The sequence below is a fragment of the Apus apus genome, chromosome 3, assembly GCF_020740795.1.
Source record: "Apus apus isolate bApuApu2 chromosome 3, bApuApu2.pri.cur, whole genome shotgun sequence".
Classification (NCBI taxonomy): Eukaryota; Metazoa; Chordata; class Aves; order Apodiformes; family Apodidae; genus Apus; species Apus apus.
In genome coordinates, this window is record NC_067284.1 from 81,867,553 (window position 1) to 81,881,446 (window position 13,894).

A 13,894-nucleotide genomic window follows, 5' to 3' on the forward strand; every position below is an offset into this window, starting at 1 on the left:
AATATACCAGGCTGGGAGCTGAAAAGAAATAAGAATTTTCTTATTGACTCTGTTTGTGGCATCCACTGGCTACAATTTCCCTCTTGGTAAAGAAAAGCTCAACTACTGCATCCTAAGAAAAATTAAGACTAGTTAGTGCTTGTAAAATGCAAGCCTCTGTCTCTTGAGAGACATGAGTTATGTCAAAGAATCAAGAGATACCTGAAGCCAATCTGCAAAACCTCACTGAACAGTCTCTGAAGAATTTCAGCTTTTTAAAGTTGTCTGCATGGCTTTCAGTTCCTTTTGTCTTGGCTGTGCCTCTCTTACCTCTCTCTGACTCTTACACCAAAAGAAAAAAAAAGTTTGAAGCACGGGGTAAATGTCTTGCTCTTAAATGTAGTTACTGTGTGACTGAAGCATTTGTTCACAATTCAGATCACCTAAGGACTGACATGCTCTGTTTTCATCTTTCCTTACTTAAAAAAATATACATATAACCTAAGAATTTTGAAATGTTTAAGTCTTACCTTTGCTGTCCAAGTTGCTTATCAAATGAGGGATGACTATTTAACTAGAGACAAACTATCACTGCTAATGAACTAGACTGTATTCCAGGAGTTCTTTACCTTTTTCCTCTTTCTTTTGTGGAAATATTTTCTTATTTGACTATGAAATCAAAATTATTGTTTCCAGACTTGTACATTTCTTCAATTAAGAAGTATCAAAATACAAAACTAAGAAGTCATTAGATATGTTCTTGACCATGAAATGTTTGTTGTGTTTTGGTTTGGTTTTTAGTGTTGTGGAACCTAGGTGAGTGCTATTCTTCACCTGGTTAGATGTATTTGTTTTAAAAAAATTGTTTAAAACCAATATATTTTAATAAGTTTTTAAAACAATTATTTTAATAGGCACATACCCTTTTGTGACTTCATCAAACTGCACAGTTGGAGGTGTTTGTACAGGTCTGGGAATGCCACCGCAGAACGTCGGGGAAGTGTATGGAGTTGTGAAAGCTTACACAACAAGAGTTGGAATTGGTGCCTTTCCTACAGAACAAAATAATGTGAGTATTATTAGCCCCAGATGTGACCTGTAACTGGGTGAAATGGTATGTCTGTTTTGTGTTAAATCAGTGTTACTGGTGAAATGCAAGTAGATGACAGTGGGTTTGAATGTCTCATTCTTCTGATTCTACGCTGAGCTTACAGGACTGCTAAATCAAGTTGTCAGTTTCTCAGACCTTCTTAAGGAATAGAAGAGTAGAGCAGGAACAAATTTTGAGATACTTGCTCAAATACCCTTCTCTTTAATTAGAAATAGGATTTTGTATATGTATTTTCATCCCAATGGAAACTGAAAAATTGGGGAAAGAATTTTTAAGGTAATTTGCAGTATTATAAAATGTCTTATGTGTACACCTGCATCATGTGTTGCAAATAAAAAGAGGATCATATAATGTATTACTCTTCACTAGGAAATTGGAGAATTGCTGCAAACGAGAGGCAAAGAGTTTGGTGTTACCACTGGTAGAAAGAGAAGATGTGGCTGGCTGGACCTTGTGTCACTCCGATATGCCTACATGATTAATGGATTTACTGCGTGAGTTACTTTGAATCTTTGCCGGTGTCTTGACATAAAATCATGAAATGCTACAGATTACTGGCAATTGTGCATATTCTAGTTAGTAAGATTCAGACTGTTAGTATAGATTTGTTGAATGTTTCAATATTTTGATAAATTAACTGTCCCTCATTTTTTTCTATCATTAGGTGCCTTTTCTTTTTTTATTTGTCATTTGCATTTTCTTTCCTTTACTTGTAGCACATTGTTACTTCTCATTTAAAATGATCCAAGAAACACTTACATATCATGGTACTTAATGCTTCAAGCTACCCCAACCCCTGCCATCCCACAAAACCAAATTAAGTGCATTGCAAGGGCCTTGAAACCTGGTGTAGTTTGTGGAGTTTTGATTCATAAGTTTTGATTCATAAGACAGATGGGAAACCATCAGTATCTTCAGCAGTATATGTAAATGTAAAAAATTTGGATATGACTTTCAATTTAGATGAAAATCATGTGTCTGAAACCAAACTGGAACAAAATTTCTAGCACATGAAACTGAGTAAATACCTGCTTTACTTAAATTTTCCTGGTTTTACTTGTCCTTTTTGTTTGTTATTTAAAATAGTGTTTGATTATCTTGCTGCCTTCACTGTAGGACAGGAAGATTTGGCAGAGAACAGAAATAGCAACAGGCATCATGCTATGAAACCATCTCGAATGGTCATAAAATATCTTTGCAGCACCCTGACCACTTAAAATTCTAACAGTTAAAGCTATAGACCGGTCACATTAATTGGAGATCAACCTTTTTCTTTGCATTTTGCCACTTTCTTATAGTACTAGATCTAAGGACGCAACAAAAAGGCTGTCTTGAGTTTTAATTTTTCTATATATTTTTAAAGTCACATCAGTTAAAGAAATGAGTGCTATACAAGCTATTTTTCTGATAAAAGGCAATTAATTGTAATGTGCAGGAATCACTTCTGGTATTGTTACAGTATCATGAGAGAACTGTTGAACTTGTTTAACCGGAATAATGTTCCTTTATAGATTGGCACTTACCAAATTGGATATCTTGGATGTATTTCCAGAAATCAAAGTTGGTGTTGCATACAAACTAGATGGTGAAGTCATACCTCATTTTCCTGGTAAGACTATTGAACAATTCTGGGTTTTGGTGAAAATCGATATTTAAATACATTTGACTTTTTACTTGTAATGTTTATGATAGGAATGTGTTACTTCAGCATCAAGCTGTCCCTGTCTTCCCAGATGCACCAGAGACACACTGAACTGCACCTGTACCACATCCTAAAGACACCTGTACCAAATACTGTCACTTGCCTACTAGAAAGATACGAAGTGCTATGTAAAGCTACTTAAATCTAAATGTTATTACAACTTCATCCCTTTCATTTGATACAGACTGCATTACCTTCAAGCTAAATTGGAAGCTCGTTTATTTCACACTCCATTCATTCCCTCTTCTTGTGGGACAAGTCTTCATTTAGGTGTGCGGTGAACCACATGAGAGCACCGAGGCGTGGAAAACCCAGAGTTTTCTTTCCCTGTATTACTTTCTTAACAGTTCAGTTCCCTTTAGTGGTTCACAGAGCAGCCAAAAATCCTGTCACACCTATGCAGTGGAAAACGGGAAAAGGGTGGGGGAGGAAATGAGCAATTAGTTAGGTGAAAGTAAGACTATTTTCTCATAGAGGACCAACATACATCAGTTTAGCATTTGATAGAAGCTGTAGCTCCTGAGGAAGACAGTGGTCATTTTGGTGATCATGAGTCTGTGTGTTAAATACTCAAATATTACAAAACATTGTTTTCATGGGTAATTTTTTTTTTTCAGTTTGCTGTAGTAGAGATACTCCAGAAAAAGGAAGAATGTTGACTGGTACTAGAGCTTGAGCTTTCTGATTTTTCTAATGTGTGCATAGATGCTTGTTTCTATTCTAATGCTCCCTCAGGGTTTGGGGCTGGATACAGGTTACAATTTTTCATATGATATGATCAGCAGAGAACTTGTTGTGGGTGAGGAGATCAACTGTAGTAGTCAGATACAACTCACAGCAGGATTTATGTTGTATAAAGGTGTAATTATGTGTAGAGGAATAAGTGATGACCTGCCAGTGGTCCTTGAAAATAGCACGGATCTGTTGGGGAACTTCATGCTGAAATTAAAAAAAAAAAATCTGTTTCTCCATCCATTTGAGGGAGTTCTCTTGTTGATTTGCCTTGCAGCATCTTCAAAGGAAAGTGCCGGTTAGAATTGGAATACATCCTAATGACATATCATTAACTTTTATTCAGGAAATTTAGTTCTCATCTTGACCCAAACCAAGGAGTGCTTTTTCCTTTTTAAGACTCAGATATTTCCTGATTGATACCTCTGTCAAATGATTAAGAAAATTTGTGTGTATTTTAGATGGCCTTTGAACATAATGGAGATTGCACTTTTGAACTGAACTACTCAGTAAATGCTTCACCTGTAGGCCTGTCATCTAGCCTGGGGGCTATTTGGACTGTCTTGCACTCAAGCCAGGAGTTCATGGCAGTCTGGCAGTCCATCATTAAAGATCATATAAGCAGGTAGCCTTGTTTTCCAGTACAAACACTTCTTTTTCCCCACATGGATTGTCTCTCTCAGATGGGACCAAAATCTTATTACAGCTCCTGAGGGCAGACTTTGTTCCCTGTATATATGCCCAGGTAGCAGGTAGCTGACCTTTGATTGTGGAAGCATAACGTGGCTTACCTGCCTAACTGTACTCTACTGTATGAAAGGTTAAGAATTTTGGTAGAAACTTAGTAGAAGCTGTTGTCTTTGCTGTTGTTGTGCTTTGTTAAGTGTCAGGAAGGAGTTTGAGCTGAACTTCTGGTAAGCTGGAAGATGCTGTCTCTCACAGTGCCTCTGTGTTCCACACCTCTCTCTTTCTATGCTCCTTAACATTTGGCAGCATTTTCAGCACATAAGCTGCAGGTTACTTATTACCACTGTTCCTGGCATAAAAAACAAAAGGTAACTTTTTTCCCACTTGGTGTTTTTCAGACCATTAGATTATTTCTGATGTCTGCATCTCCGCATGATGTGCACTTGTATATTTTTTTCTTTTATCTTGCCACTTTGACATTTTAAATTTAATTTAGAAGCAATCTAGTCTGGGAATCTCTTGCTGGCAGGGTATTTCTTCCTCCACTCCCTACCATCCCACTCTCTTGGAGATGTTAGTGATTTACCCTTCTTGTGAAATGACTGTCTCTAAATTAGAAGCACACACAGTACCCACCATCTCAGGAAAAACACGCCATATTTCATATATTGTTCCTTTTTCCAGCTGGATGAGAGAATCATATGAGTCTCACTCAATTTTTTTAGCTTCGATTTCTGTGGGCATTTCATAATCTCCTGTTAAGAAAGAGCTGAAAATGTCTTGTAAATTAACCAGTGACTTCAGTTGGAATCCTTGAGGCTGTAGTCTCTTGTCATGGAGCTGGTCAGTGTCTCAATTTCTGTTCAGTCATAGGAGTTTATGAAAGAAAGAAAACACACTGGTAGCTCTGATCCTGTCAGTTCAAAGGGAGTGTGAAAACCATGGTCTACTTGTGCTAGTGCCTCCTGTCCAACTTGGGAATTGGTTGATCTCAGTGCAGACAGCCACAATCTCTAGCTCAGGAGACTTTAAAAACAGAGATTCTTAGGAAACCGGGAGATTATTTTGGAGAAGATATACTACGTGGTTGCTTTTGTTTTTTTCTGGTGCTCTTTCACTGAGCATCTACTGTAGATTACCAAGCTAGAACACTGTACTAGATAAACGTTTCATCTGACCCATATGACTGTTGTGCCTGTCTGCTGTCAGGGCTAGCCTGATTACAAGTCTTGATGAGGATCCTTTGCCTTAACCTGTGAAAAGCTCAGTCAAAAAATAGTGCATTTCTGCACTGCTGTAGGCTTTGAAGTCAGTAGAGCGTAATTCTCTTTCACCCTTACTCAAAATGCCTTGTTCATAAAGGCTGTCTTTACAGCATTGCTATTACTGAACTCTTACCTGCACCAGGACAAATTATTCAACATGCTGAGCCGGAGTTTGTTGGCTACATGCACACTGGAGGGGATTAGCTGTGGTTTTTGTATTTCCCATTTTCAGTCTTAAGACTTCTCTTACGCTGCCCAGTGTCATTCCAAGACTGATGTTCAGATAATTACTGGAATGATTCAATTGCTTAACATTTCCACTACTTGAAATCATCACAGGATTCAGAGGTAATGGGCAAAATTGTAGCAAGCTACTAAATTGAACGACAAAATGCAATATACTAATTGCTTTCTATTCTGAGAAGTAATTGGAACAGTTTCTGGTTATACATCATGTGGGACTCCACACTGGTTGACGAATTTGTTGTGGAGTTTTGGGGCAAAGAGTCTGTGGGCATCAGAAGTCTATTATGTATAAACTACATCTTACAATTATGTTTAGTAAAGGGTACACTCCTATGCCATTTTAAAGTATAACTGCCTGATACTTACAAGCTGGTGCCTGATTTTGCTTTCATATGACCAATTTCATGAAGGGCGAATTGGATCTTGATGTTTGTTCAGGGGAAAAAAAAAAAAAAAGGGTCAACATTTTGGGGAGTTGTTTTTCCTGAAAAGTTGTTTTCTGAACTGAAAAGGGTGTGGTTTAAGCAAAATGCATGCATGTGACTGAGTACTGGAATTCCTAAAGTCTTAAGTCCTGATTGTTTTCATTTATCTGCTTATATTAACAAAACAAGACATTTAAGTACCTTCAGTGCTGGTGTTATCTTATGAGTAAACTTCTTTGTATAAGAAAATAAGAAAAAGCTTTGTATGTATTTAGTGGTAGAGGATTTATCATCTTGTAGACATAATATTTTTGTTTCTGTTTGCTTCTCAGCCAACCACGAAGTCTTAAATAAAGTAGAGGTTCAGTATGAGACACTCCCAGGATGGGATACAGACATCTCAAATGCAAGGACGTTTGATGAGCTGCCTGTAAATGCACAAAATTATGTTCGCTTTATAGAAATGGAGTTGGGTGTTCCTGGTAAGTAAAAAAGATTTTATTGTTGTTGTTTTGAATTTTTCCTGCTTTGTTATACTTCTCGTGTGCTTTGCCTTAATGAGCATTCAAAATACTGGAAACGAGTTTGTAGCTGTGTTTATTCTGATGTACCTGGTGATGCTTGTAATTATTGTTTCACTGTTTCTTAGCCATCTATTTAGCTGTTGAAAATTCTCAAAAGTTATAATATGCCTTCTTTCTTTGGCTTGTACTATAGTTCTTGTTCAACTGAGATTTTTATAACTTGCTTAAATATTTTTCAGATTGCTTATACTAGGGGTTTAATTCTGCTGCCATTATAAAGTCAGTGAGACTACTGGTATATTAATGTGATTAAATATATTTGACAGTAAGAGGTACTAAGCTTAACAAATTTCTCTTACGCTCCCTAATGAAAATGATCCTGTGGTTCCATCCGTGGGAATTAGGAGATGATGCAAATCTTTACTGACAGCTCCTGTGTATCTTTTTTCCTATTATCTGGGAAACTGATTTATTTATTACGGCAGCTTCAAAACCGCTCCTGCTTTCTGAGTTAAAAATGCATTCTTACTTTGAGAATATTACACATAGTTACCATTTCTTAACATGCTAATAGTATATGCTGTAGTTAAGATCTTAAGCGCTTAAGAAGATAAATTTGTATCTTAAGATACAATCTGATCTTGCTTCATATTACTTATCATAAAAGTTTGTTTTTCTCTCCTGCAGTTAAATGGATCGGAGTAGGGAAATCCAGGGAATCAATGATCCAGCTGTTTTAAAGATTTCAGATGCATGGAAGAAAGCACACTCCTCAAAAGACTGCTCATTCTTAAATGCATTAGTAGCCCGCAAAGCAAAGATGTTGGAAAGATAGATTTTTGCATGGAAAGAAATGCTAGAGTTGATACCCCTAAATCAATCGCTACTCCTGAAAGAGACATTAACATGAACCTGCATCAGTTCTTCTTCAACTGCAATTTCCAGGACATTTGTCATTGTTGTTCGAGGTGCCATCAGATTTTTTTTCTTTACCTAATATTTACTTCATAATGTAATTCCTGTTTGAAAATCTAAGGTAGCATTACTTTCATGTCTATTTGTCTTTGTTATCCTCTCTCTGCTTTTGGCGGTGTTACTTCCCTGAAATTTTAGACAGTAAAAGTAATGCAGTTTTGCACAGATAGTTTTACATCCTCATTATTTGTATTCCTAAAGCTGTTGTTTTCTTAATAGCTGCTCTTGTGAGTGATTAAAGAGGGGAATTCTGATTTTATAATGCTATAAATGCTGTCTAAATTATTGTGTGATCTGTTTTTTAAAAAACGATGTGATGCCAAGTTGTTAAGAATGTCCAGGTTTTTTTAGCTGTGTAACAGGAAACTTACTCTTTGTAACTCACAGAGGACACTCAAGTGTTTACCAGGAGGTGTGCCCAGAAAGTTAGGAAATTGATATTGTAAAAAGTTCATTTGCGATTATTAAAGAACTGTTCTGATTTTGAGTTAAATGTTTTACAATGTTACTCGTTTTTTTTCCTGGTATTTAAAAAACCCTGCACTTCTCTGCTTCCAAGGCATATATCTCAAAATGTTTCTCTAATTAAATGAGGTTATATTTATATTTGGTGAGAAGTCTAACATTTTGATGCCCTTTTAAATTCCTTTCTGTATAGCAAATAGAAGACCTTTCTCTGGAGAACTGGCAAAGCAGAGACACTTTTGTAATTATAAATTGAAGATGCTTTAGAAGTAGCATTTAAAGTATTCACTGTATTTGCTTCAGATGTAAGGAAAATAACAAGTATTCACCTCATGATATCTGACATATTGTGGCTTATTAGTGTTGGGAAATGTTCTAGAATTATTTTAATTTATCTGTTATTATATATTCCAAAGAATCTGATTTTTATTTTTTTTTTGAGCAACAACCCAATAATTACATATTCCCTTTCCAGATTTTTTGAGAATGACTTTGTTTTTACACTCGATACTATGGTATTCATGTGCATCCTTTTAACTTCAAATAAAACTTACTTTGTTTCCTAAAAACAAGCTTCTGTCAAGGTGGGGCAGTAGTTTTAGATGTAGTTTATTAGATTTTGGGTATGTGGGTGAACATAAGAAATTTTTCATGCAAAATGAAAGATATGAGGCCTTCCAGATTATGTCTTGGGTAACCAGGTGTTGCCTTAAATGGAACAGATTTGTTGGATTGATGCTGCTCTTAAAGTGTTTAGCACAATGTTTACGTTTTCAGTTGACAAAAAATTACTTACCATAAGGGGGAGGAACAGGAGTGTTGAAGGATAAATACTAGTAGTTAAGGAGCATTTTCTATTGAATTGTTTGCATATGATGGAGCAGTTAGCAGGGTGTGTATTTTAGTTGTGTAATATGTGGGAAGAGGAGGGTACCACAGAACGCTGGAAAATTGACAAATACGTGGGAAGACCTTTGTATCAGCATTACACATAAAGAGTATTTTCATCAGCCTTAAAAACCAAATAACTTGTTTGTTTGTTTGTTTTGTGTGTTTTTTTTTCCCCTGGAGGTTATGAGGATCTAGTTTTACTGTCATCCTTGCAGTCCAGGAGAGAACCATACCATCCTTCCTCAGCTAAGGGACACCTTGAATTACACATCTCTCTCTAGTTCCCTGATGAAGGGATATAACTGTGTGAAACAAATACTAATGTTCATTTACATGGAGAAACCAGTATTACTATTTTCTAGGTCATAGAGGGAATGGATCTTGCAATGTGAACCATAGGTGATAATTACTAAGTATTCTTGTCTTCCTGTAGCTGTAGGAGGCATCTACAGTGCTGTCAGTGAAACTCCCAGCCAAAGACTGGGCGCCTAACTGGTTGAAGGAGTAAGTAAATAAATGAGGGCGTGCTTCCCTTCTACAGTGAGTGAATAAATAAGGGCTCACTGTGTAGTTGTGTTTCACTTCTGCCAAGGAGAGACCTTCAAGTTCAAGGCCTGTTACAGTTCCTTGACTGTTGTAACTCTACAGGACAAACTAGCCTTGTTTTTCAGTTGAGGAATTTGTATTCCCACATGCAGCAGGATTTCTAAGCAATATAGCTATAGCCTAAAATGATACAAAGTATTTTTGCAGTTAAAGAAACAAAACAGAATTGTCTTGGATGCAAGAGTGATTTATGTTCCTTTGCTTTCTTTAAGTTCAGCTGAGATTGTTCTTTTATTCTTCCACTCAGGTACAGGCCTGGAAAGTACATGTTCAGATAATAGGTGGTCCAGGATCTGTTGGTGTATACTTACTCTTGTGACCTGAAACAAAGAATTTTTCTCTTTTATTTCAGGTGGTTAAACTTGTCTGCAAACCTTATTATGTTGTCCTTGAGTGCCAGTTTCACCTAAGCTTTCCTGGAATGAATTAATGGACTGGTGCACAAACACTTCCCTGGTGTCAAAGGCTGGTTCATAGAATGGTTATATCCTACCCAATTCTCCACTTCCCAATGCTAGTTTTTCTACCTCTTGTTTCATTTGTACGTACGGGGAAATGCACTATCATGTCATCACCAGCCTGAGTGTTGTGGAAACAAATGCTAAGTTAGAGAGATAGATTCATGCACTGTATGCTCTGCTTTTGAATCCATGCTATGTTTACCTACAGAAGCAAGGAGGAAGAAGAGAAGAACAGCCTAATACTCCACCACCAGCAGTGTGTTTAGCAAAGGCAAGGTTATGTGTCTTTGTACTTGTAGTTTTTTCTCTAGCCAAAAGTCACTGTTCTGCTTTTATCTGCCTTCATTACTCAAGAGCTTTTTGGCCTCAAAGGATTTGCCACGGTCAGTGGCAAAAGACTTTTGGTTGTCTGTCACAGGCTAGTACTAAGCTGTAATAAAAGGCAAAAACCTTTGTACTTCAATGACAAGCATGTAGTTCCTGTCTACTCCCTTCCTCTCTGAAGTATCTCCTATTGCTACCATGGAAGGGGATAGGATGGTATCGAAGTATCGTAATTGAAATTGATTCTCCTCCAAGTGTCCTCTCCCACTAAGGAGATGTTTTCAGGAGGCATGGATACCTGTTAGACCTGATGGCAGACAAGGTATTTTGATCTCTTATTTATGAGGTTCATTCTCCTGGGCTTGTGCTGTAGTGCAGCATTTAATAGCCCTTATGTCCCTACAGTTTAGCACATCTCCTTTACTAACTAATAGGAGGGGAAGTGAGGGATACTTCTGTTGCTCGGCCTTTTCAGTTGTATTCCATGTATAATTGGGTCTTGGCATGTAGCTAATGGACAAAACCTTCAGATAAAGTGGTAAGACAGATAGTGTTGATTTAATGCATGACAGCTGCTTTCATATAATCCTGGAAATCTACTTTCTATTAGAAGATCATAGTTTCCTTTTGCTGTCACAGCCAACTCCCTTAATGAAACATAATCAAAAGTTTGGCTGGTTTATAAAAAGTAAAAGGCAAAGTTGCTGGGAATTAAGGGATAACTCAGTCTGAGTTTTTTCCTGCCCGTACTGTTACTAGTCTCTGAAACAGTGAAACTTAATGAACCTTATGCTATAGTAATCAAGCACATTTCTTTTGGTGCATGACAGCTTTACCCAGTGAAGGCAAACTGATGCACATAAAGACATACACACAGATGATAGCATTGCTTGCAGAGCTTAGAATTTTGCACTGTTTATTGTTGGTCTGGGTGTTACAATTTGATGTCATGTTTAAAATACTTTGTAGTACTCATTCAAGTGCCTTACATACAGCTCTAAACAGGTAATGTTGAATTAAATCCTTATGTTCTTCACTGCCACTTTAGAGCTATTAAATCAAGTGTTTCAAAGCAATGTGTTTTTTACACTGCTATTTTGTTTGGTGATGAATCAAATTTCTTCGTATATCCAGGTGCTCTTTACTGCTTTTCACTACTATGTCTATAATGTGTCAGCAACTATCTTTAGCTAACAACCTACACAAGTACAAATAGTTTTGCCTTCTGGTTTGTTGATTGCATTCTGCATAGTGCAGAAGGATTTGGGATACCTGAGTGTTGGTAGTGGAGAGAAGGTATGGCTTTGGGGGAATAAGTGGCAGTTTTAGTTTTGTTTTTTTGAAACAGTGAAATGACTATTATGCTTTTCTTGATGCAGTTTAAGATGAGTTAGTTTACGCAAAGCAAACCTCCCTCTTCCATTCCCCTCTTGCTAGGAAAGCCAGCATGGATCACTTGGGTTGAGATGTGACAAGTGAAATGCTGTTTTTGTGAAGCCTAATTGTACTAGTCACTGGTAGTATTTTTCATCCTTTTTTGAAAATGCACATAGTTCCTGAAAGCTGAATTGTCAAAGTCAGGTTGGAAAGGAGTTTTGGCTTTGTAGTTTACTGGAGTGGCTGCAGTTATTGAAAGGTCTAGGCAAAAAAGCATAAATCATTCTGTAATCTCATGCTGACAAATGGTATGTAAATACCATGATCCACCCAAAGGGTAGCCAGCCTTATAAATGTGCTTTCTAATCCCCTGCTGAAATGAGCACTCAGTATAATGCAGCTGTAATCTAACAGATATTAACAGCCTGAGAATGTACAGTGAGACCTTAATAATTCAGGATTGTTTGATTGGCTCCATCTGACTTGTCATTAGCATAAGGCTTGTGCCTCTTGCAGTCAAGCAACTACCCGCATTGGTTTAATGTTATAAGAATTTTCAAAGCCTTGACTTCCCAACAGAAATAGCCTACAACATTTTAATTTAAAGATAATTTGATATTAAACATATTTTGAAGTTGATGTGCAATACAACACATTTTCATCGAGGGGAAAAAAAAAACCGCATTTTTTACAATTTCCATTCTAGATTCTCGCATCCATAATACAGTCAGGTCATGTAGCACTCCTGGTAGGGCCAAAAACTTTTGGATGTAGGTTTGGTTTACTCTACCTGGATACTTTTTTTCCTCTTTTAGGCCAAAGTCATAAGAAGTCATCAGCAGTTGTTGCAACATTGCCTTCAATAGGCATAAAAGGGAAAGGCTTATCCCACAGTTCTTACGGGTTTACTTTGATGCACGAGCTTACACCAGAGATTCTCTGGATGCCTGTGCCTTGTGGACCCCATCCTAGTTGCTCAGGATAGAAACCACATACATCCTTTCCAGGACAAACAATGGAACTGAATAAGCAAGCAAAGGTAGTGAAGATACAAGAAGGAGACTAGACAGCTGGGATCCCACCCATGCTGTGGAAAAGCAATTTTCTTACATGGCAGTTAAGAAGAAGAAAAATAATTTTGTTCCTGTCTGACCTTACTAGCAAATATGGGAATGACACTGGTAACATGACAAAATTTTACATCTTTTGGGAAAAAAAAAAAAAAGGAGTTTGTACAGATGAATGCACCTTTTATTTTATTTAAGAAATAAAGCCTGAGCAAACTTCTGTGCAAAAAGAAAAAGTACCCTTCTGAAGTGTGAGGAGCCTTGAGCAGCTTTCTTGTAGAGCTGGCTGATAGCAGGGCTGTGTGTATAATGTGTGCTGTGTGGTTCAAGAGGCTTCCCCTCATGGCGACACGGGTGCAGGATCTATAAAATCCCTTAGTTTCTTTGCAGAGAACAACATGCCAAATTCCTGCAAATAGTGATGTAACATGTTGGGGGTGTCTTTGTTAAGGAGCTGCTGATGGACTTAAAATTTGCTTATGTGATTTGAATGTGTTAATCTCCATTTTTGGTAGCAAAATCCTCTGTGGAATAGCATATTGTTTAGGAACCCCCCAGGAAGAAAAGAGCCAGTGTATGCAGGTAATAGCAAAGGTTCTACAACACATTACATTTTGCAGAGCTGTGGGAGTTTCTAAAATGAGTTGCACAATATTAGTGCAGGTCTTATAGCAGAAACAAATGCAGGAGCCAGTTTAAACACTATTTCCTAGTTGAGGACAACAATGTGCTGTTCTGTGACTCAGAGCTGCTTTGCAGACTGATTCATTGTATCAGTGAGTCTGATGGTCTGCTTGTTTGTCACAATTAAGTATTAACTTATTTTACCTTCTGAGGAATGAAATTTGGCTGCTGTGTATAAAACACTGACTCACCAGTATTTGGAAAACAAAGTGGATGTTTTCTGCATTTTGTTGCCCATCAGAGTCGGTGAATTATGTTTTGGCCACTCCACAGCAACTGCTTCATTGGAATGTGAATTAATATTGCAGCTTCATGAGTTTAATGCTAAAATTGGTTCTCACCAGAGATCTCACTCAGACTATTGTTTTGAATA

The 13,894-nt window shown here is 37.2% G+C and overlaps 1 protein-coding gene across 1 annotated transcript in view; it reads left to right on the plus strand.

Moving 5' to 3' along the window:
• ADSS2 (adenylosuccinate synthase 2) overlaps positions 1–8,139 on the plus strand; it is a 32,933-nt gene extending 24,794 nt beyond the window's left edge. Inside the window, exons 9-13 of the mRNA XM_051613872.1 lie at positions 894–1,048; positions 1,460–1,584; positions 2,602–2,699; positions 6,480–6,629; positions 7,359–8,139. Of these exons, the coding sequence (XP_051469832.1) occupies positions 894–1,048; positions 1,460–1,584; positions 2,602–2,699; positions 6,480–6,629; positions 7,359–7,411 (581 nt within the window). The 3' untranslated portion in view covers positions 7,412–8,139. The remainder of the gene's footprint in view (positions 1–893; positions 1,049–1,459; positions 1,585–2,601; positions 2,700–6,479; positions 6,630–7,358) is intronic.
• Positions 8,140–13,894: the final 5,755 nt, after the last annotated feature.